General features: G+C 48.6%; 1 protein-coding gene across 4 annotated transcripts in view; it reads right to left on the bottom strand.

The window, feature by feature from the left end:
* The window catches only part of MYO18B (myosin XVIIIB), a 245,078-nt gene that overhangs the window by 65,819 nt on the left and 158,417 nt on the right, over window positions 1-20,842 (bottom strand). For all 4 annotated transcript variants that reach the window (XM_045534350.1, XM_045534352.1, XM_045534351.1 and 1 more), the window contains exons 35-38: window positions 5,739-5,852; window positions 4,290-4,406; window positions 1,900-1,983; window positions 354-491 (exon numbers count right to left, since the gene is read on the bottom strand). In XM_045534350.1, the coding sequence (XP_045390306.1) occupies window positions 354-491; window positions 1,900-1,983; window positions 4,290-4,406; window positions 5,739-5,852 (453 nt within the window). The remainder of the gene's footprint in view (window positions 1-353; window positions 492-1,899; window positions 1,984-4,289; window positions 4,407-5,738; window positions 5,853-20,842) is intronic.

The following is a 20,842-nucleotide window of genomic DNA, read 5'->3' as shown; positions in this document are numbered from 1 at the left end:
AAACGGGGGGCAGGCAAAGGGATCGAGATCTCAAGAAAAAAGGAAGAGAGGAAGAGAAGAAAGAGTGAAGGGAGAAGGAAAAAGAACACATGGAAGGGGGGATGGATGGAAGGAGACAGAGAAATGGAGATGGACAGGTGAATGGATGGGTGGTTTGTGGGATGGTGTGGTGGTAGAAAGAGGGAGGGAGGAAAGGAAGGAGGGAGGAGGGAGTTTAGATGGGAGATGGATGAGTCATGTGTATCCAGATAAAGGCACATGAGTAGCTAGATGGATGCTGGGAGGATGGATGGAGCTTACACAACAGCTCTCACTGCTCCAGGTCTGAGCAGTGCTTACATGTCACTAAGTACCTCAAATCTCTTAATCTGCACTTTCTGGAACTCCGTCCTGTTCTCCAGGTCACAGATGACCGCCTCCTGCCTGCTGACAATGGCTCGGTCCACGGTGGACTGCTCCAGATGTTCGATGCGCGTCTGAGCCACCTGCAGCTGGGGGCACACCGAAAGGTCCGTTGGCAGCCTGTTGGCCTTGTGTCCCAGGACAGAGACCCATGCAGGACCCAGCCTGGGGGCTCATCCGTACGGCCTCCTTCTCTGCTCAGGTGCCGCACGTCAAATGCCTGCACAAGCAGGACCTGCCGGGTCTCAATCCGAGGACCCTCATTGGACCCTCACACCAGACCCTGCTCCTGGGTCTCAGGTGCTGGGAGGGGATGCTCTTGTGTCTTCAGAATTCAAAACAGGACTTATAGGCCGGGCGCGGTGGCTCACGCCTGTAATCCTAGCTCTGGGAGGCCGAGGCGAGTGGATCGCTCGAGGTCAGGAGTTCGAGACCAGCCTGAGCAAGAGTGAGACCTCGTCTCTACTAAAAATAGAAAGAAATTATCTGGCCAACTAAAAATATATATACAAAAAAATTAGCCGGGCATGGTGGCTCATGCCTGTAGTCCCAGCTACTCGGGAGGCTGAGGCAGTAGGATCGCTTAAGCCCAGGAGTTTGAGGTTGCTGTGAGCTAGGCTGATGCCACGGCACTCACTCTAGCCCGGGTAACAAAGTGAGACTCTGTCTCAAAAAAAAAAAAAAAAACCAAAAAAACAAAACAGGACTTATAATCAGTGCGCCCCCTCCCTCCTTCCCTGCTATAAAAAACAAAAAAGAAAGAAACAGCAAATCTAGTCTGTGAGCAACGAGCTACAGCATCAAAAAATGCAGGCACATTGAGGGGGTTTCCAGTTGGATGAGTTTGGCAAGTCAGTTTCCTTCCTCAAGCCTCAGTTTCTTCTTTTTTCTTGTGAAGATTAAAGGAGATTAGTGCCTGGCATGTTACAAGCACCCAGCAAGTGGCCACCACTGTTATTTCTGTGGTGCTGTTGTTACTCAGTGCCCGCATACATGTGCTTGAGACCAGGTCACTCTGGCAGTCACTTTAGGCAGGCGCATGCAACAGTTCTAGAAGAGCTTTGAGAATTTCATGGATGATAGCAACCCCCCCGGGGAATGATGGGAAGCCAGGGATGTTTGGAGGGATCATGACTTCAAAGGAAGATTTCACAAAGGACCATGATCCTGTCTTACACAGATCATCCCCTGTTCCTTGGAGCCATTCCTAAGGGGGAGAAAATCCTGCACTGAACTGTCACATTGCCTGGGGCATGTCTGGATGCAGAACAGACATAGGCAAGACGGGGTGAGTGTGTGTGCGTGTGTGTGTGTGTGTGTGTGTGTCTACTGGCATTGTTCTCAATTCATCTGGCACACAACTAGAGCTTAGTAAGTATGTGAATGAATGAATGAATAAAGGAATGAATGAATGACAGTTTCCAGGAGTCCAAGTGTAAGTGCCCAGGGGGAACCCTTCTCTTCCTCCCCCACAACATGATGGCTCTCAGCACGTACTTGTTCTTGAAGTTTGTGCTTCTCCTTCTTGGTTTCCTCCAGCTGCAGTTGCAGTTCTTGGATCTGCCCAATGTCAGTAGCAGACTGGTGAGACAAAAAAAAAAAAAGTCACCCTGAGACCACAAGCTTTTCTGGGAAACCACCCCTGAAAATCCCTTCTTCCCCAACCCACAGATGTCTGTCTGTGTCTCTCAGAGCTTCTGTGATAATAGCTGTCTCCCAAAAGTTACCTCTCACATCCTCCCCAACACCCTTCATCTAAATGTTCACTGAGTCACTCCGTTATATAAGCCCCTGGCTTTGGTCAACTGTCCAGCACTTTCTTACGCACCCTTGAGAGCCCAGACAGAAATGGGCCGGCCATGGCACAAGGACCAGATTCCAAGGGAAGAGAATTATCCTGAGTGTCAGGTGACTGAGATTCTAGACCTGGACACTGACCTTGGCAAGCCACAGAGCCTCTCTGTCCCCTGTCTCCCCATCTGTAAAATGGGCTCATAGTCTCCGCTTAGCCCCTCTACCTAGGGTTCATTCTGAGATTAAATGGAGCACCTGAAGAGTAAAGGTATTTTTTTTAAGTAGAACCAACCACGGAGCTTGAATATCTCAGAAGAGAGGGATTCCAGGGGGTAGGATGACCCCTCTCACTTTCTATTTCTCGTGTCTTTATTGTCAAAATTATTTAAAATGGCCATATGCACATAATGATTTTGTAATTGAACAAATAGACCTCCATTTTGGACAAAGAGTGATTCAGAAATGCAGAAGATAGCATAGGCTATTTTTGCGGTGGTTGTTCTAATGTTGATGACATCACTGATTATTTTTTGCTGTTCTTATTCTTTGTTTAGCAAAAATTCCATCAGGTCAAATCTCTGTCGGATGCACTTGGAGCCTGGAAGGCATTTCACCCCGGATCTCCTCTGGGGGCACAGTGTGAGGAAGACTCTCATTGCTCCTGCGGGGAGCCGTTCTTCCCAGTTATACAGATCCTGGGAAGTCCTCATCACACCCCTCAGCCCCACCCCGATGCCCCTGTTTTGTCCGTGCTGCCACCAGGCCCCCTGTTGTCTCCTGAGTCATCCATCCTGTCCTCATCTCCACTCCACTGTCTGGCTGGAGTTGTCTTTCTCCCGGGCAGCTGCAGCTTTCATTTATTCAACAGCTATTTACTGGGCATCTGCTCCAGGCCAGTCACTCTTCTTGGCTCCAGATACAGCACTGGACAAGGCAGAAGCGAGCCCTCCCACTGTGGAGCTGACGGTCTGGGGTGATATGCTGGCTGGTCATTTGCAACTGCTCTTGCCCCTAAAAAGCTTCCTTTCAACCATAAAATAAAACCCAAACTCATCACAGCCTCTAAGACCCTGATCTGATCCTCTTTCTCCTGGCCTCGCTAATCTCACCTCATGCCACATTCCCCTTGCAGGTCTCCTCTCAGTCTCTCAAATGCACCACCACAGCCCCTTTGCATGTGCCGTTCCCCTGCCTGGAACACACCCCTCAACCCCCACTGTCCCACTCCTATCTAATTAACTCCCGCTCCTTGTTCAGATCGCCATCCAAGTGCCACCTCCTCAGGGAAGCCTTCCCTGACCTGCAACCTAGGTCAGGCTTTGCAGAATTGTGTTCATTTCCTTTCTGGACTCTTGGCTCTGTTTGCAAGTCTCCCCTCTGCTCTGGGTGACTATGTGATAAAGTCTGGCCAGCCCAGCAAACCATGAGGTACAGGAGAGCAGGAATGGATGTGCTTTTGCTCACCAAGGTATACTCTGCGTTGCTCACAGTGTCTAACACATAGCAAGTGCTCAGTGACCATTACATAGATAGACAGGTACAGATAGATAGATGACGGATAGATAAAGGTAGAAGGGTGGATGGTTGGATAGGTGCATGGGTGTATAAATGGGTAAGTGGGTAAAAAAATGGATGGATGGATGAACAAATAGATGAATGAATAAATGAATGGATAGATAGATGAATGAATGAATGGGATGGATGGATGAATAAACAGAAAAATGAAGAAATGAATGGACAGATAGATGAATGATTGAATGGGATGGATGGATGGATGGGTAGATGGGTGGATGAGTGGGTGGGTTGATGAGCAGATGGATGATGGGTGGGCAAGTGGATGGATAAATGGATGTATGGATAAATCAAAATCTTTCATGGTGGAGATGTCTTCCAGAGGTGCACACACCATCTGAAGGTGACATTCTCCTCCCTTAGGGCCACTTGAAATTTACAATTCCTGTCTGTCTCTGTGATGTTCATCTCTCCAAGATCGTAAGACCAGTGAGTGGTCCACCCACACATCACCTTCTCAGCAGCCCCTCCTCAGTCTGCCCCAAGCACCCGAGCTTCTTCCGCCAAGGCTGGTTCATCACCTGAGCAATGAGTTCCTTGTGCTTCTGCATCAGCTCATTCAGATCATCCTGGTCCTCGTCGATGCGCTTCAGGAGGTCTGCTCTCTCGAACTGCAGCCGGTACAGCTGCTCGTCCACCTGGTGGGAGACAGGCCAATGGTCAGGGTGAGGTGGGAGGGTGCGGGGGGGGCAGGAGGGGACTGATGAAGGGCAAAGGGAGGTTTGCCTGTGGGTGTATAAGGGTGGCCGTGGGTGCCAATGCCTGGGGTGGGTGTAACAGCTTGTGTGTGTGTGTACTGGGCACGCATGTGACCGTGAATGCCAGGGGTGTGCACCTACATGGATTTATATCTAATCACTTCTTGGCCTCTGGCTAAAATCAAGTGTGAATGGATTTATATCTCTGTAAGCCACCTGGGAATCTAAGTATGCACATTTTAAGCGTTCATGGGACATATATATAAATGCAAATCCCTGCACTCTCCCTGAGGACAGGGACTTGGTTCTGTTCCCAGGTATATATCCCCAGCATTAAGCATCAGGCCTGGCATATACAGCAAATGCATATTGGGGATGGATAGATAAGTCTGGATGAGTATTGTACCCACGAGGACATTATTTTGTATGCGTGTCTGGTGATCCATGTGTATGTTCATCCCCATGTGTGTGCAGGTGTGCATGTATGTGTGCTTATGTGAATGCTTGTAGGAAAGTTCCTCTTAATTTGGTGCAAAAAATTAAGGGACAAAAGGGCAAACAGAGCTCTTAAGCAAGAATTTGCCTGTAAATCTCTAATTATACCTAAACTTCGGGATTTTACATATTCAGGAGAGCACACAATAGTTCTATAATATTGTAAATGGCTGAATCTTCTTACAGGAGTGAGCCTAAGTGGATCCATGAAAACAGGCCCTTGTCTCCACTTACAGGAATAGACATGCAGTAGCCCAAATATAAAGACCAGGTTCCATCTTAGGGCGATGACACACAGTAGGACTACAATAGACACCTGAGAACTACAGAGTGGTGAGCATGCTGTGGCCACACAATAAACAGCTACGTTCCCACTTTTGATGCTGAGCAAACAATAGGCTCGTATGGGCTGCGCCCTCACAGTACTGAGCACACATTAGGTCCACAGCAGGTTTCCTTCCTTACCGTTGCAGGCAGGAGCACACAACTGAGGCTCATATATGCCCTCATACCTGAGAACAATCGGCTGTCAGCAGGATGCCTGCACGCTCAGAGTGCTAAACACCCAGTAGGTCTACAATAAGTGCCCTGTCCCTATCATAGAGCTGAGCACCCAGTAGGCCTACAATGGATGCTTGTACCTCCAAGGTGACATGCAGTAGGTTTATAATAAGTGCCCTTATCCCTCTCATGATGCTGAACACACAGTAGGCCCGTGCTAGCTCCCGGAGGCCTGCACTGGCCCGGGTCCCCACAGAGGCAGGAAGGGACAGGTACCAGGCTCTTGCTTCGGGTCATGTTCTCCAGCTCGCTGTGCATGCTCTCCAGGTCTGCCGTGAGCGCCTTCTGGGTCTTCAAGGCCTCCTCACACTTGGCTTTGCTCTGCTCCAGCTGGACCAGGCCGGGAGGTGGAGAAGAGAAGAGAGAGGAGGGGAGGGGAGGGGAGGGGGGGGAAGGAGAGCAGAGAAGAGACCTCCTTGTGAGGCTGCCTCCTTGAACGTCCTTCCCCTCCAGCCCACCCCAGCTCCTCTCAGCAGCAGAGTAATTTACAGGCGACCCTCGTGTCTTCACAGCTATTCATCAACCCACACCTGGGGGGAAGCAAATGCATTTGCATTTGAGGCAGCCAGGTTCTGCGCCCACTCAAAATGTAGCTGGCACTGCCCCATGAAATAAGGCTAGGCCACCCCCGCTGCAGTACCGGAAGCTATTTCCCAGTCCCTTCTGGCAAATCCTTGCTGACGGCCACTCAGTGCCAGGCACGGGGCATGCAGGGAACAGTCAAGCTGACCCCTGCCCTCCCAGAGGAGACATGCAGGGACAGGTAATGACAACCGCTCTGAGGAGCTCAGAGAAGAGGGGACCACTGGGAAGGACAGTGGGAACTCAGGATGGCAATCAAGGGAGGCTTCCTGGAAGAGATGCCTCCAAGGTCAAGTAGGTCAAGTAGCTGCCAAGTAGAAGTTTCTTAACCTGGGTTCAGGGTTAAAAGAGTGTCTGTGAACCCCTCCCTATTTTTAGAGACAGAGACTTTCTCTGTTGCCCAGCTAGAGTGCAGTGGCCTGATCACAGCTCACTGTAACCTTGAATTGCTAGGGCTCAAGCCATCCGGAGTAGCTGGGACTACAGCCCCCACAGTGCCCAGCTAGTTTTTTAACTGTTTATAGAGACAGGGTCTGGCTGTATTGCCCAGCCTGGTCTCAAACTCCTGGCCTCGAGTGCAAGTGATCCTTCCGCTTCGGCCTCCCAAAGTGCTGGGATTACACAGGCGTGAGCCACTGTGCCTGGCCTGAACCCCCTTTTAAATGGTATGCAAAATATTCTGCCTGTGAGCATTTTCCTGGGATCACAGCTTTCAGGAGATTTTTGAAGGCTAAGAGCCTCCGACTTAAATAAAGCTTCTCTTTCTCACCCTTTTCTTTCTCATTCTTCTGCCCTCCCGCACACAGTAGGCCGCCTATCCTGGCAAAGTGGGTCCACCAAGACCTGTGCAATTACCACGTACGTGGCCCCAGAAGGTAGATACGCCCCATTGGAAAAACCCATATCCAGGCACAAACCTAAGTTCTGGTATTGGGAGCTTCCCCTTGATTTCTGAGCTCCAGAATCTCTGAACAGAAACACTCTTAGAAATCACCTATGCCCAGGGCTCAGAGAGGGATGGGCCATGACTCACAAGACCCCCTCTCCGAGCCCCTGAGGACAGTGCATTCCTGCAGTTGGGCTCAGCACAGGGCCCAGGGACTTGGTGGCCCATTTCCCTTAGCGACTGGGAGGGATGGACACACACTGAGAAAAATGATGAGGACCACGGGAGGTAATTGGCATTGTTAGAGCATAACTGACAGAGGAAAGGAGATGTCAGGCACATGCTTATCTTCCTGCAGGCGATTCCAGCGCCCCTGGCACGGCTGGGAGGTGGGTGGGAGGGCTGCCCTGAGGGCAGGCAGGGCAAAGCTGGCCCCTCATTTGAGCAGAAGTCAGAGGCCTCACTAAGGAGAAGCGTCTAAGCTATAGACCTAAAAGACGCCAAGGAGATGCCATGTGCAGGTTTAGGAGGAAGAGTGCTCTGGGCAGAAGCAATAGCAAGTGCAAAGGCCCCGAGGCAGGGACAGGAACAAACACAGTACTGAGGAACAGAGACATCACCAGTGTGGCACAGCTGTACGGAGAGAGGAGAGGAAGAGGAGATGCTGAAGAGGTGAATGGTGGTCACCTTAGGAGGCTCGAGAGCTGGGCTGTAAAGCTTAGATTTTATTTCGGTCTGTCTGGGAGGCATTCGTGGTTTCTAAGGAGCTGAGGGGCGTGGTCTCCTTCAGGTAGCTGCGCGGAAGACGAGTTTTAGTGGGACCGGATTGGAAACCGGGTGGCCAGTGAGGATGCCACTCTCGTCCTCCAGGGAGGGGGTGGTGGAGACACTCCGACCATGTGCAAAGGGTGGAAGTGAAGAGAGGTGGGAGGATCTGGATAACGGGGTGTGCAAAGAACAACAGGTCTGGGCAGCCAGGAGCAGATGGGCCATCAAGGGAGATGATGTCACATAACTAATGGAGGGGAGGGAGGCCGCACGCAGGGCCCTGCTGCCAAGCCAAGTTGCTCGGCCTGGAGCCAGGAGGCAAGAGAGGGCCATTGTGAGTGACACAACGTGGCAGAGCAGAACAGGACGACACAGTTCCCATCTGCTGAGCTCCTCCTTTAGCCGAGGGTCTCATTAGCCCGGTCCCACCGGCCCTCAGAGCCACCAGAGAAGGGAGGCTCTATTATTATCCCCATTTTACAGAAGGTCTAAGATGCAGGATCCAGAAATGCTTCTTCCTTTCCCTTTTGCCTTGGAGCAGGCAGTGAGGGGACAACCGATCCCCAGACAAAGATGAACACAGAGTGCAGTCAACCAAGACAGCTGCTGGTCTTCTGAGCTCCTACTGGGCTGGAGATAGGATTATCTTGGCCCTGGTGGCTTTGGCATTAGCAGCCGCACCTGCTACTGTTGCTTGGGGACTGTTTTCAGGGCACTGTGCTTTCTCTGTCTTGCTTCATAAAAGCCCTGCCACGCCTCTAGGAGGAACGTGCTGGCATTAGGACCCTTTGATAAACAAGCAAACAGAGACATACCAGGAAAAGTGACTTGCCCATGGTCACATGGCTGGTCAGTGGATAGCCGTTGGTCCGACTCCACAGCCCAAGCTCCTAACCTCTGAGCTGCAGTGGAAAACAACTCACTGGGAAGTCTGACTGCATGGGTTGAATGGATTAAAGCGAAAGAACAGCTCTGTTGCAGAGCAAATAGTTAGCTCACTGGTTTGGTTCCATGACAGCAGCAGTGTCGGGAAGGCATGGACCAGGTTGGGGTCTGCAGAACTGAGTTTGAGTCAATGTGGCAGCACTAACCCGTCACTCCCTGAGGAAACGTGCGTCACTCCCGGAGCCTTCCAGAGATGAGCAAGTTCATTCCAAAGGAGAGAGGAAGGAAACCAACCTTATGGATGCTTATTAAGTGCCAATTTCATCGTATGCGTGGTTCAGAGCTTGGGCACTGGACCCAGACCTGAGGACATCTGCCTTTCCCTGTAAGTCACTGGCTCTTGCTGTGCCTCAGTTTCCTGCTCTGTGAAATGGGCATGATTCCATCACAGGATCTCTGCAGGGTAAATGAGTGAAAACACGCCAAGTGCTTAGCACAGCACCTGGCACTGAGACAACATCATAGAATGGTAACAGCTGTAGTCGGTGCTGTCACTGTGAGCTCCTTTCACCCTAGAACACCCTGAGACGTGGGGTTTTTTAACCCCATTTTACAGAGGGAGAAAATGAAGCAGAGGCGAAAACAACAGGCCAAGTCACAGAGTGAGGACGAGCCGCACCTCGGCACTGACCATCTTACGGGGGAATTTTAGGCTTTCCGTGTGGCTGGGATGGGTAGAGGGAGGTCGCCGACCCCAGGGGCATACAGGTCAAGCTGGTCCAAATTTTAATAGGATAGAGAATGGCAAGGCCAGAAATTTCCCAGCCCAAGGCCTCCACCGGGCAGGCTGTCTTCACGCTGCGCTTTAAAAGTTTCGATTTATTACACTTTAGGGAGCGGGAAGAAATACGAGGCCATCGCGGGCTGATTTTCCATTATGGATGACCCGGCGTAAGAATAACTCACTGCACATTATTTCCATATTGAAGCTGTTTGACTGATGTTTTCATGAAGTCGGTGGCAAGTCACGTTAGCACCGAGATCAGATCCTTCAGCGGTGTGACACCGGCCCAGCACCGCTTTGAAAATGCCACCCCCAGCGGAGCCGCGGGCAGAGCAGGCAGAGAGCAGAGCGGACCAGGGGTGAGCAGTTGACAAGCGATTCCTCGGGGACAGTCATTAATGTCCGCTCCCCCAGCCCTAGCGGCCAGGGTGGCAACAAGGACCAGAGATGACAGCTGACACTTCCAACCTTTCAGCCCCGAGTCACCATCATGTCCCCACAGACAAGTCCTCTTGGGTTCAGACGGGATCTCTGTAATATGGGGTGGACAGGTTCATAGAGAGACAAAGACCCCGTGGCTGCCCTCCCTCTCCTGACCTAGCGTGTGGCTGGACCCCAATACACGCTGGACAACACCCCTGATCTGACTGTAGTTTAAGTTCAGTATGGTTTTCTTTCTCTTCCAATGTTTACTTTTTGTAAAATCGGTATAATAATGGCACAATCATGTGGTTGCAAAGCACCAAAACACCCTCCATAGCTAGAAAAAGCATCTCCCTCTTGCTTGCTCAACACAGGTTGAGTCTGTGGTTCCCTAATTAAATCAGCCAGCCTTCCCCAGATCTGCCAAGTTCTGCAAGGCAGGCATCTGTACAGGCCTTACCAGTCCGTTAAGGTAGGGCCCTTCCCTCCGGTAAATGGGTGCATGCCCACTCCCAGGCCTCCCCACACTACAGTTGCAAGAGGGAACGTGCTTCCCCTATGCCTAAACTACGTGTCGCTAAGCTTTGGTCTGGAGATACTCGGTGAGCACTGTGGGAGGATGCCGAAGGACTCTGAAGCCTGGAGTCCACCGGGGCAAGATGACATGAGCGCCATCTGTGACCGAAGGGTGGGAGGGAGGGCGAGGTTGCATTATCTCAATGTTCCCTCCCACAAGGGGGGACGTGGGGAACCTGCAGCCTTCCGATTTCAGGATTGTTCTTTTTTAAGCACTAAAGGAGGCAAGCAAAGCTTCATCTTTCTCTGCTGCACCCCTTTGAATAAAAGGATTTGTGCTGTAAAATTTGGATTCAGTCAAAATGCTGCAATTAAGGACCTAGAAGGTTATAAGTGCCCTTAAGGCCGCAGGTTCCCCACACCTGCTGGGGTTCCAGTCCCAACTCCTCTATCTATGAGCCTATGACCTTGAGCAGGCTACTCAGTCTCTCTGAGCTTCTGTTTTCCCCATCCACAAAATGGGCAAGAAATGGTTCACACCTATTCTACGGGAGACATCTGGTATGGCACCTGTCCAGCGTCCACTTCCCCCTTCTCTTGATAGCAGGGCCCCACCTTCCCCGTGAGAAATGTCCCTCCCCAAACATCTGTGTATTTCTGATGGTGCTGATCCTGCCCTCCAAGCCCACAGAAGGGCATGTGACCCAGCCTAGCCAATCAGAGCATCACATCCTGTTGGCCATAACATTAATAGTTGGTTCCGGGGTTATAACATGGCTGACACCAAGATTCTTGCTGAGACTATGGAAATGAAGTCCACTCTTTCTGAAGCAGAATGAAAGCTTGAGGTGTCTGGGGACCTTCTTCCCACCCAAGAAGACAAGCTGATATTGAGGGAACTGAGCTAAGAGGTGGCAGGAGACACATTCTTGATGACATGGTTGGAGCACCTAGATCTAGCCAAGCCTGAAAGCAGCCCTAGACTCAGAACTTTTCAGATATTTTAGCCAATAACTTCCCTTTTTCTATTCCAGTCAATTGAACTGAGTTGCTGTCTCCAGAACCCAGGTATAGGATGAGTGAATGAGTTAAAAGAGACAATGAATATAGGGTGTCGGCCACAGAGTAAACACTCAAAACCATTGTGATGGCATTTATTGATGCTAATCTGCTAAAAAGTTGGATGAAAGTGTCTCTATCCAAAACCCTGTGCTGGAATAACAGTGATTTACTGTTTCCCTATTCTGCGCATGGATCCTTACCCATGGCGGGGGGGTAAATATTCCCCGTCCCCAATTGCTCAAGGAGGGGGAAAGGCAGGGAGGAGATTTCTTCAACACTGGCCGTATTGGGCACGCCTGGGCCACCCCATATTCCTTATCTCTAAAGCCCACAACAGCCCTGCAAGCAGCAATCAGCCCTCATCACCTGACAAATGAGAAAACTGCAGCCCAGGGCACAGAAGTGACTTGTCCAAGGTCAAACTCGTGTCTGAGTCGGTGAGACTCCAAACCCACGCCATTCCTGGGCCACCACACGGCCCCCTCTGCACACAAGTCTCCACTGCTGCATTCAGCCCAGGGATCCTCCTCCCCACACCCTCTTCCTTTTCATTCAGTGTGAGCGCAATTGAGATTCCCATCACATATAAGTCAACTACAAACCGATGAATAGCATTACTTTTCTATGCAAAGCCATCTGCCTGCTTTAAATACCTGGGTAAAATGTTTGCTTTGGATTTATTAAGCTACTAGATGAGTTGGCTAGACAGGGGAGTGAGGTGGGGAGGGGACAAATTCTGATATTTTAGCAGAGTGATTAGAACCTGGATTTCTGGGTCGTCTGGAACAACTCAGGGGATTTAAAAATCCTGCATTGCAAATGTCACAGGCAAAGCATTCTGATTAAAGCAGGAAGGTGTCTTTGGCAGGCTAATCTCAGCACATTCCAGGCCTCGACATCCCATCAGGGCACTCGGAAAGACCAGCCTTCCGCATTAAGGTTTTCCCTGAAGGGAATCACCCACAGCTCGTGCTAGAGACAGCCCCGACGTGCAACAGAACTGTTAAATGCCGACATATTCAAAATGTCAGGCCAGGTTCCCCAATGGTCTGTGTGGTTCAGAAGTCTGACGACAGTGGCCCCAAAGGCAAACTTCCCAAGACTGTGTGGTAGCTACCCTAAGTGCCCCTGATCTCAAACTATGTGGGCATATATATTACACATCCTATAATTTTCCTGACATTCTGCTAGGAAACCATCATTTATGGATGCATCGAAACTCTTCCTGAACGTGTACTTTTCCATCTTCTTTGGAGTAATAATACTCATTATTAGTAGTAGAATAATCGTAACTACTCACTATTATGTGCCCACCCTGTTGCTATCAGACTGAAGTGTGTCTCCCTGAAATTCACGTGTCAAAGCCCTGACCGCTAAAGTGATGGTATTTGGAGATGAGGCTTTGGGAGGTAATAAGGTTTAGATGAGGTGACGCGGGTGGGGCCCCCAGGATGGGATTAGTGCCCTTGGAGGAAGAGATGCCAGAAAGCTTGTTTCCTCTCTCCACCATGTGAGAACACAGGAAGAAGGCATCTATCTGTCTGCAAACCAGGAAGAAAACCCTCGCCAGAACCCAGGCATGCTGGCACCCTCATCTCAGACTTCCAGCCTCCAGAACTGTGCGAAATAAATGTCAATTCTTGAAGCTACTCAGTCTATGGTATTTTGCTAGGGCAGCCTGAGCCGGTTGAGATACACGTATATGTTAGTTCATAACACATAATCTGTCTACGAAGTAGGTGTTTTCACTCCCATTTGACAGATGAGGAAACTGAGGCTCAGAGAAGTTAGTGAACTTGTCAAGGACACACAGTTAATAAACGGTGAAGGAGTTAGGACCTAAACTAAGCTCTCTTTTAAATCCACAGCTTTTTCTTGTGAGCTCTGAGGCACGTGCTTCAGCACCTGCTGAGTACAGCGGGTCTTCTTTCACTTGTCTTAAGCCTATTTCTTTTAGGGTTCAGGAGTCCAACTAATTTTTTTTTTGGACTTTAGGATCTAAGGATCGCTCAGGTCCTCCATGATTGAACAGACTTCAAAAACTTCCTTCCTGGCTTCCTCTCTGGTGACGACGGATTTGGAGCACACTGATGCTCCAAAGAGAGAAAAAGGTAGAAAAAAAGGATAAAATATTCAAAAAAGGCCCTACCTGCACCCATCCTCTGTCTTTTTCACACCCCCTTCTTTTATTATATTCTAGCACCTCTTCGCTCCCCTAAGCAGCACAGCGTCCGTGTGCCTCCCCGTCTGTCTTCTCGCCAGGCATCGGGCTCCTGGGGGGCCAACCCGGCTCTTGCTCAGCTCTGGGTCCCCACATTGCAGGGACTTGACACACGTGCACTGAGGGGCCGGGGCAGAGACGTCGGCTCAGCGGCGTCAGTGCACCCGCCCGGGTCAGCCGGGGAGCCCGACGGTGCAGCCCTCGCGTCCCCTGAACGTGCCCTTGGGAAGCAGCCGGCTGCCCGGCGTGGCCCAGGCTCCTCTGTGCACAGCGCAGGTCTCTGACCCAGACACCGGCCAGTGTCCACAGGAAGGACAAGGGACAGGACGTGTGGGCAGGACCCTCCCCTGTAGGAGGAAATGACCTGGAGAGGGACGGCGACCATAGCCTTGTCCTCCAGACCCCAGATAGCTGGTCCCTTTCTTCACAGTCGGAACGAAGGCACTTCAGGAGGAGCAGAGGAAGTCCCAGCCAGGGAATGGTCAGGGCAGAGGGAGTTCTGATGAGATTTTCCTTTAATGAGGGCATATATATATATATATATATATACTTTTTTTTTGCTAAAAAGAAAACAGCCACTGCATGCACGTGCACACACCCACCCCCCTGCACACACAAGCTTGAAAAACATCAATGTAGTTCAAATTCTAGCAGAAACTGGGCACAGAGGGAGTAAATGGTGAGTCCTGGCCTGGAGATAGGGCTTTTGGTCATCCGGCACCACTCTCACTTAACCAGAATACCCAGCTAACCAGAACACCTTCCGCCTGACCTACTGATCTGAAAATTGGATTCTAAGATATCTAAGATTGGTCCATGAGATCAAATCAAAATCAAGAATTTCGCTTCAATAGACTAATGACCAAAATGCATGAAAAAATGTTCAATATCTCTAATCATCAGGGAAATGCAAATCAAAACCACAATGAGATATCACCTAATCCCAGTGAGAATGGCTTTTATCAAGAAGTCCCAGAACAACAGATGCTGGTGTGGATGTGGAGAGAAAGGAACTTTTATACACTGTTGGGGGGACTGCAGACTAATACAACCTCTGTGGAAAGGAGTATGGAGAGACCTCAAAGAACTAAAAGTAGACCCATTATTTGATCCAGCAATCCCACTACTAGGTATTTACCCAAAGGAAAAAAAAAAGACATGTTCTAAAAATGACACTTGTATTCAAATGTTTACAGCAGTACAATTCACAATTGCAAAGATGTGGAAACAACCCAAGTGACCACCAAGACATGAGTGAATTAATAAAAAGTATATGTACATTATGGAGTACTACTTAGCCATAAAAAATGGTGATGTAGTATCTTTTGTAACAACCTGGATGGAACTGGAGACCATTCTTCTAAATGAAGTATTACAAGAATGGAAAAACAAACACCACACATACTCAATACTAAATTGGAACTAATCGATCAACACGTATGTGCACATATGGAAGTAAAACTTAATGGAAATCAAGCAAGTGGGGAGGGGAGGAGGGGGGAGGAGGGGATAGGTAAATTCACACCTAACAGGTACAATGCACAGTATCTGGGTGAAGGGCACAGCTATAACTCTGACTCAAACTGTACAAAAGCAAATTATGTAACCAAAATGTGTGCACCCCTGTAATACTCAGAAATCTAAAAAAAAAAAAATAATAATTTCTCTTCATAAAAAGACACCACTAAGAAAATGCGATGTCAGCCATAAACTAGGAGAAAATATTTGCAATAGATGCATCTAGCAAAGAGTTTAAATCCAAAGTATCCCGCAAATCACTAAGAAAAATACACACAATCCAACAGAAAAATAAGCATACTCCTTAAAAGAAGGTAAAAGAAGATATCCAAATAGCCAGTATACTTTGTAAAGGTGATGCAGTTCATCACTCATCAGAGAAATGCAAAGTCAAATCCCAAATATACTCCCCCAAAATGGCTAAAATGTAAATGATTCCCAATACCCAGTGATGGGATGCCAGCCAAGCCTAATATTCTGTTGCTGCAGTGTAGATGTCTATAGAGACATTGGAAAACCATTTGGTAGTATCTGCTAAAGCCAAACAAACAGGTGTACTGTGATCTAGAGATATCATACTTGTAGGTATACACCTTACAGAAATGCATACATTTGCACCCCCCTCTGTCTCCATCACCAAATGACATGTCAAAAATGTTCACGGTGGCTTTCTTCATGATAACCCAAATCTAGACATGACCCACATGTCCATCAGCGGCAAGGTGGATAAATTGTGGTAGTCACATAAACAGCAAGAAGAGTGAACCAACTAGCACACTCAGGAATATCAATAAATCTCAATAAATCATACCAAGTAATATCAGGAGAATCAATAAATATCAATAAATCCATAAATGGAGCAAAAAATCAAGACACGAGGTCGACACATGCGGATGGTGAGAATTCATCGAATGAGCAACATGGGAATTCCATAGGCAAAAGGCCTTAAAGTGGCAGGTGGCTTGTCACCCTCTCTCCTAAATCACTGGGGGTACCTTTCGAGAACTGGCCTTACTGAAAGGCCAGGTGGAGGGTGGGAGAATTGGGGGGCGGATTTTATCTTCCCCAGGACGACTTAGTGCTTGACACACTGGCGCTAGGATGACCAGCTAGCTCATCCCTGTTGGCCTGGGATTTTCTGGTTTTAAAATTGAAAGTCCTATGTCCTAGGAAGCTCTGACATGCACAAATGCAAATGGCTCTGAAATCAGAAAGATGGGGTTTCAGACCGAGGAACATTCTACAATATAACTGGCCTGAACTCTCCAAAAATGTCAGCATCATAAAAGGCAAAGAAAGACTGAGGAACTATGACTTCATAAAAACCGAATGCAAGCAGTTTTACATCCCAGGTTGGATCCTAAACTGGGGGGATAAATTGCAACGAAGGACATTAATGGGGCAATTGGCGAAATTTGAATAGTCAGCAGATAAGATCAGGAATCTGCAAACTCTTTCTTCAAGGGCAACATAGCAAGTATTTTAGGTTTTGCAGGCCAAGAGGCAAAATCAAGTGTATATGTGGACATTTATATAACCAGTTTAAAAACCACATAAAAACATAAAAAAAAAAAACATTCTTTGCTCACAGGCTGTAATAAAACAAACAAAACTAGGCAGTGGGCTGGATTTGCCCTAGAGACCCTAGTTTGCCGCCCCCTGGATTAGAAAATAAAGTATTTTTATCAATATTAAATGTTTTGATTTTTGATTAGGATAAAGGGACACCACGTAACTTGTTTTCCAATAATTCAGAAAATGTCATTTAGAGAGAGAATGATAAACTAATGTGGCAAAATGTAGATCTGAGTAAAGAATTCATAAGAGCCCTTTGAACTAGTCTTGCAACTTCTATGTAAGTTTTAAGTTCTTTTAAAATAATTTTTAAAAATTCCAGTTCCACCTAACTCTTTGGGCAGTTTTCCAATATGCAGATCCTCATCCTCTTCCTACCTGAAATGCAGACTCACCGCCCACCTGGTCAGGCCCCACTCATTCACTGGGCACTTGCTGTATACAGCCACTCTCCTACACATTGGCCCCAAACACTGTGGCGTTGTGCCTGGCAGCGTATAAACAATCAATGTTCACCATTAATATCCTTACTGTTGAGATGGTAATTAGGGCCCTGGTGGGCTGCTGGGCTGCTGCAGGGCCTGGCCTTCCATGGCTGAACAGCAACAGGTCCTTCTGGGGAGAAGATGGTCTTTCGTGCCTATGACAAGAGCAGCTTCTCCCCACGCCATTCATCACAGCGTTGAAAGTGTCAATATTTGTGGGGCAAACAGGCCGGTGATAACCATGTTTTTCACCAATTACAATTTAGTCTTTATCTCCTCTGACAAGAGGTTATGTTAATATTGAATCAATTCACTCCAACATAATCTTAAAAAAAAAAAATGGTGCTCTTCAAATAAAACATCCAGGGAAGCCACCTGTTCTGCAGTGCCCGGCTGGGGAGAAGTGTTCCCAAGGTGCCCACTCACACACAAGACTCCCATCGGGGCCATCTTCCCAGAGCATATTAATTCTTTGCAACGTCTCATGGAGGCATGGGTGACACACGGTGACAAATGTCCCAATTAAGAGCACTGGGGATGAATCCAGGGTCATCAGTCTTCTGGGGCTAATGGGAGGCCGCGGGCTGTTCGCTAACCACCAGTGGGGTTCACCGTGCAGAAGGTGCACCAGGTCTAACGGCCCCACCGGAGTGAACACGGAGGCTGAGCCACAGTCCCCAGGTGGAAGGGCCTGCAGCGGCACTCAGGGCGAACAGAAAGGATTTGAGGGCCCGGAGACAGCAGGGGGCCAACAGAGGCACATCGGTGGTGCAGGGTAGCACCCTCCAGTGCTGCAGTCAGACTCCCTGGGTTCAAACCCCAGCAGGACCTCTTGTTACCTCTGTGACTTTGGATAAGTCCAGTTCCTGCCTTTAAGGAGTTAGAAAGAAAGAGAGGGAATCAAAGTGGCAATTAAAAGAGAGCGTTAAGTACTAACTTAGGGGTAAACCCAACGGATTGTGAGAGGAGAGAGGCGGAACCCTTACCAAGCCCCTGGGGGTCGGAGAGGGCTCCAAGAGAGGATGTGCAGACTCAAGTTCAAGGACACACAGGTGTTTACAGGACAAAGAGGGATCTGAGGGAAGTAGCCAGCAGAGGGCACAGCTTGGGCAAAGGTGAAAGTCTTAGGACAGGTGTGGCCACGCCATTCTCAGCTGCTGCGGAGGGGTGACAAGAGGGTAGGAGCTGGACTTTGCATCCTTGTAGGTTAAGGTAAGAAACCCGGAGTTTACACGGAGAATGATGGGAAACTACTGATGGATCCTAACACAAAGAGCCAAGATTGTATTTCAATTTTGAAATTCTCTCTCCAAAGATCAGGTGGCAGAAAAAGTGCTTGCACATGAGCAGAGGGCAGCTTGAGAGAAATCTGAGAGAGAGAAATAAACAGACAGACAGACAGACAGGTGATGTGTAACAAGAGCAGGGAGAGAGAGGAAGGGACGCATTTCAGAGTACTTAGCAGGGTACAAAGACTGGGGCTTGGTGGCAGCTTTGTTCTCAGCAAGAGGAGGAATATAGCCCCCAGCATGAATTAAGTAAACAACTAAAGAGCTCAGTGCAAACCATTCTCTATTTAACAAAAAGCAAATAACATATTTCCTTTGGCAGCAGACAAAGGTCAAAGGCATGAATCAAATGGGGGGGGCGGAGGGGGGGAGGAGGAAGCGACTCCTGCCCTGGAGCAGACATCATCCCCCACTTTCTCCTTGGAGCCAGGTGCCAGCATCTGCTCCTCACAGATGTTATTTATGCACAGCGATTATCTCAATTATATATCTTGGTTGTTGGAATTGCTTCTGTCTCCAGATTAGTTTGTTTCCAGTGGAAGCATTCCACGGGAATTAATTAGAAATTGGCCCTGAAAGAACAGGTGTCATTAGATCAGCCCCACACCTTGTCTTGCCTACCTGGTTCCACAAGATCTTGTAAAATCATGTGCAGAAACCAGTCTTCCAACAGCTGACATTGGTAAGCGGAACGAGGGAGCCAGCGGGCAGTGCTGCATTTTGAAATCATTGTCTTAGAATTTTTAATTTAGAGACTCCTTTCAAATCCATGGTCCAGTGTTCTTTATACCAGCCCAATTAGCTGAGATTATCACACCCACTTAATAGGTGAGAACATGAAGTCCAGGCAAGGCAGGTGACTTGCCTGAGATCTACAGCTAGGTACGAGGGAGAGGCAGGATTTGAACCCTCTGCCCGGCCTCCAGGAGTCTTCTGTGTTTATCGGGAGGATCTTATGACTCAGTTGTTTACTGAGATATATCGAAGGCTCCCAGTGGAGGGAAACTGGGTGGGAAGAGCCTAATGATTCTGTAGATATGGGGCAATGGGCAGATGGGGTGCCTGCCCACAAGGGGAGAAGATGCTCTGACTAAAGGACCCTCTCCTGTTGCTAGGTCCGCCTGATATTCCGTACATCACGGTTTCAACGCTTTATCTGGGGACTGCCATTTTTACAAGCTTTTCTGGCTATGCCCTCCTCTGCTCAATAGCTTTCTATGGCTCCCTATCACTTTGGGAATAAAGTGCCAACTCCTTAGCCTGGTTCATTACACCATTCATGAGCTGGCTCCAGCCTCCATTACAGGCATGATCCTCTCTGTCCTTTTCCTCTGGGCACCTTATACTCCATCTACACCACAGTGAACCGAATGTACTTTCTGTCTCCATGTGCTTCTGCCCTTTTATGCTCTGCTGCTTCCTTCTTAGAAAGCTCACATGTGTCTTATATAACCAGCAATTCATTTCTATCTTCACAGAGACAGCCAAAGCTACCAGCTCCCCTCCCAAAGCAAAATTAAAGGCTTCCTCTTTAGCTAAACCCCAATATTGCTCCAATATAGAGTTCCTCACTCTGTCGTCTTATAGTCTGCTTCTAGAACTGGGAGTCCCTCGAGGGAAGGGACCTTGTCATCTCCTCTTTATCCCTGAAGTTTGGCCCCAAATTCATCCCCGAGTGGAGACCATATCAGTATTTGCAGAATGAATGCGGTTCTCTAACAGGTGCATTCGAACACATTCCTACGAAGGCCACAGGGTCTGTTCAAGTTTCTGAAGGTCTCATTGGCTTCTCCCCTATTGGCCCCCACGAGCACCTGGGACATCAAGTGATGACGACACTACACTTTAGGAAGAGGGCTCAGGGAGGTCATGTCACTTGTCGAAGGTCACAGAGTTAGCAAGTGCCAGATCCAGTTCTCTGGACTTCAAATGTAATTAATTTAAAAATAGAGGGAAGTAAGATCAGTGACAGTAATATAACCTCTCTGTCAGTTTTTTTCATAAATGAGGCCGATGGTTCCCAAATGCTGGTCCTAAGACCAGCATCAGAATTTCCTGATGTGGTTATTTAAAAATGTAGATTCTGGATTTCAACCTGAGGACTGAACTCTGGTTTTTTCCTTTTGCTCAAATTCCTTCCTAAGGAGGCCAGATGAGTCAGGCTCACAAATGGTAAAATCCCACTAAGCAGGTTTTTGTTAACCAAATATAGTGTGGTTTACTTCCCAACCTGGTTCCGGTAGAGCATTAGCATCACCTGAAAGATAGAAAGCCCCCATCTTAACTCAAGCATCCCAGCAGATCCTTATCTTAACTTGAGAGATTC

This window comes from Lemur catta, chromosome 21 (assembly GCF_020740605.2).
Source record: "Lemur catta isolate mLemCat1 chromosome 21, mLemCat1.pri, whole genome shotgun sequence".
NCBI classification, from domain to species: domain Eukaryota; kingdom Metazoa; phylum Chordata; class Mammalia; order Primates; family Lemuridae; genus Lemur; species Lemur catta.
This window is presented reverse-complemented; position numbering and strand designations above follow the sequence as displayed.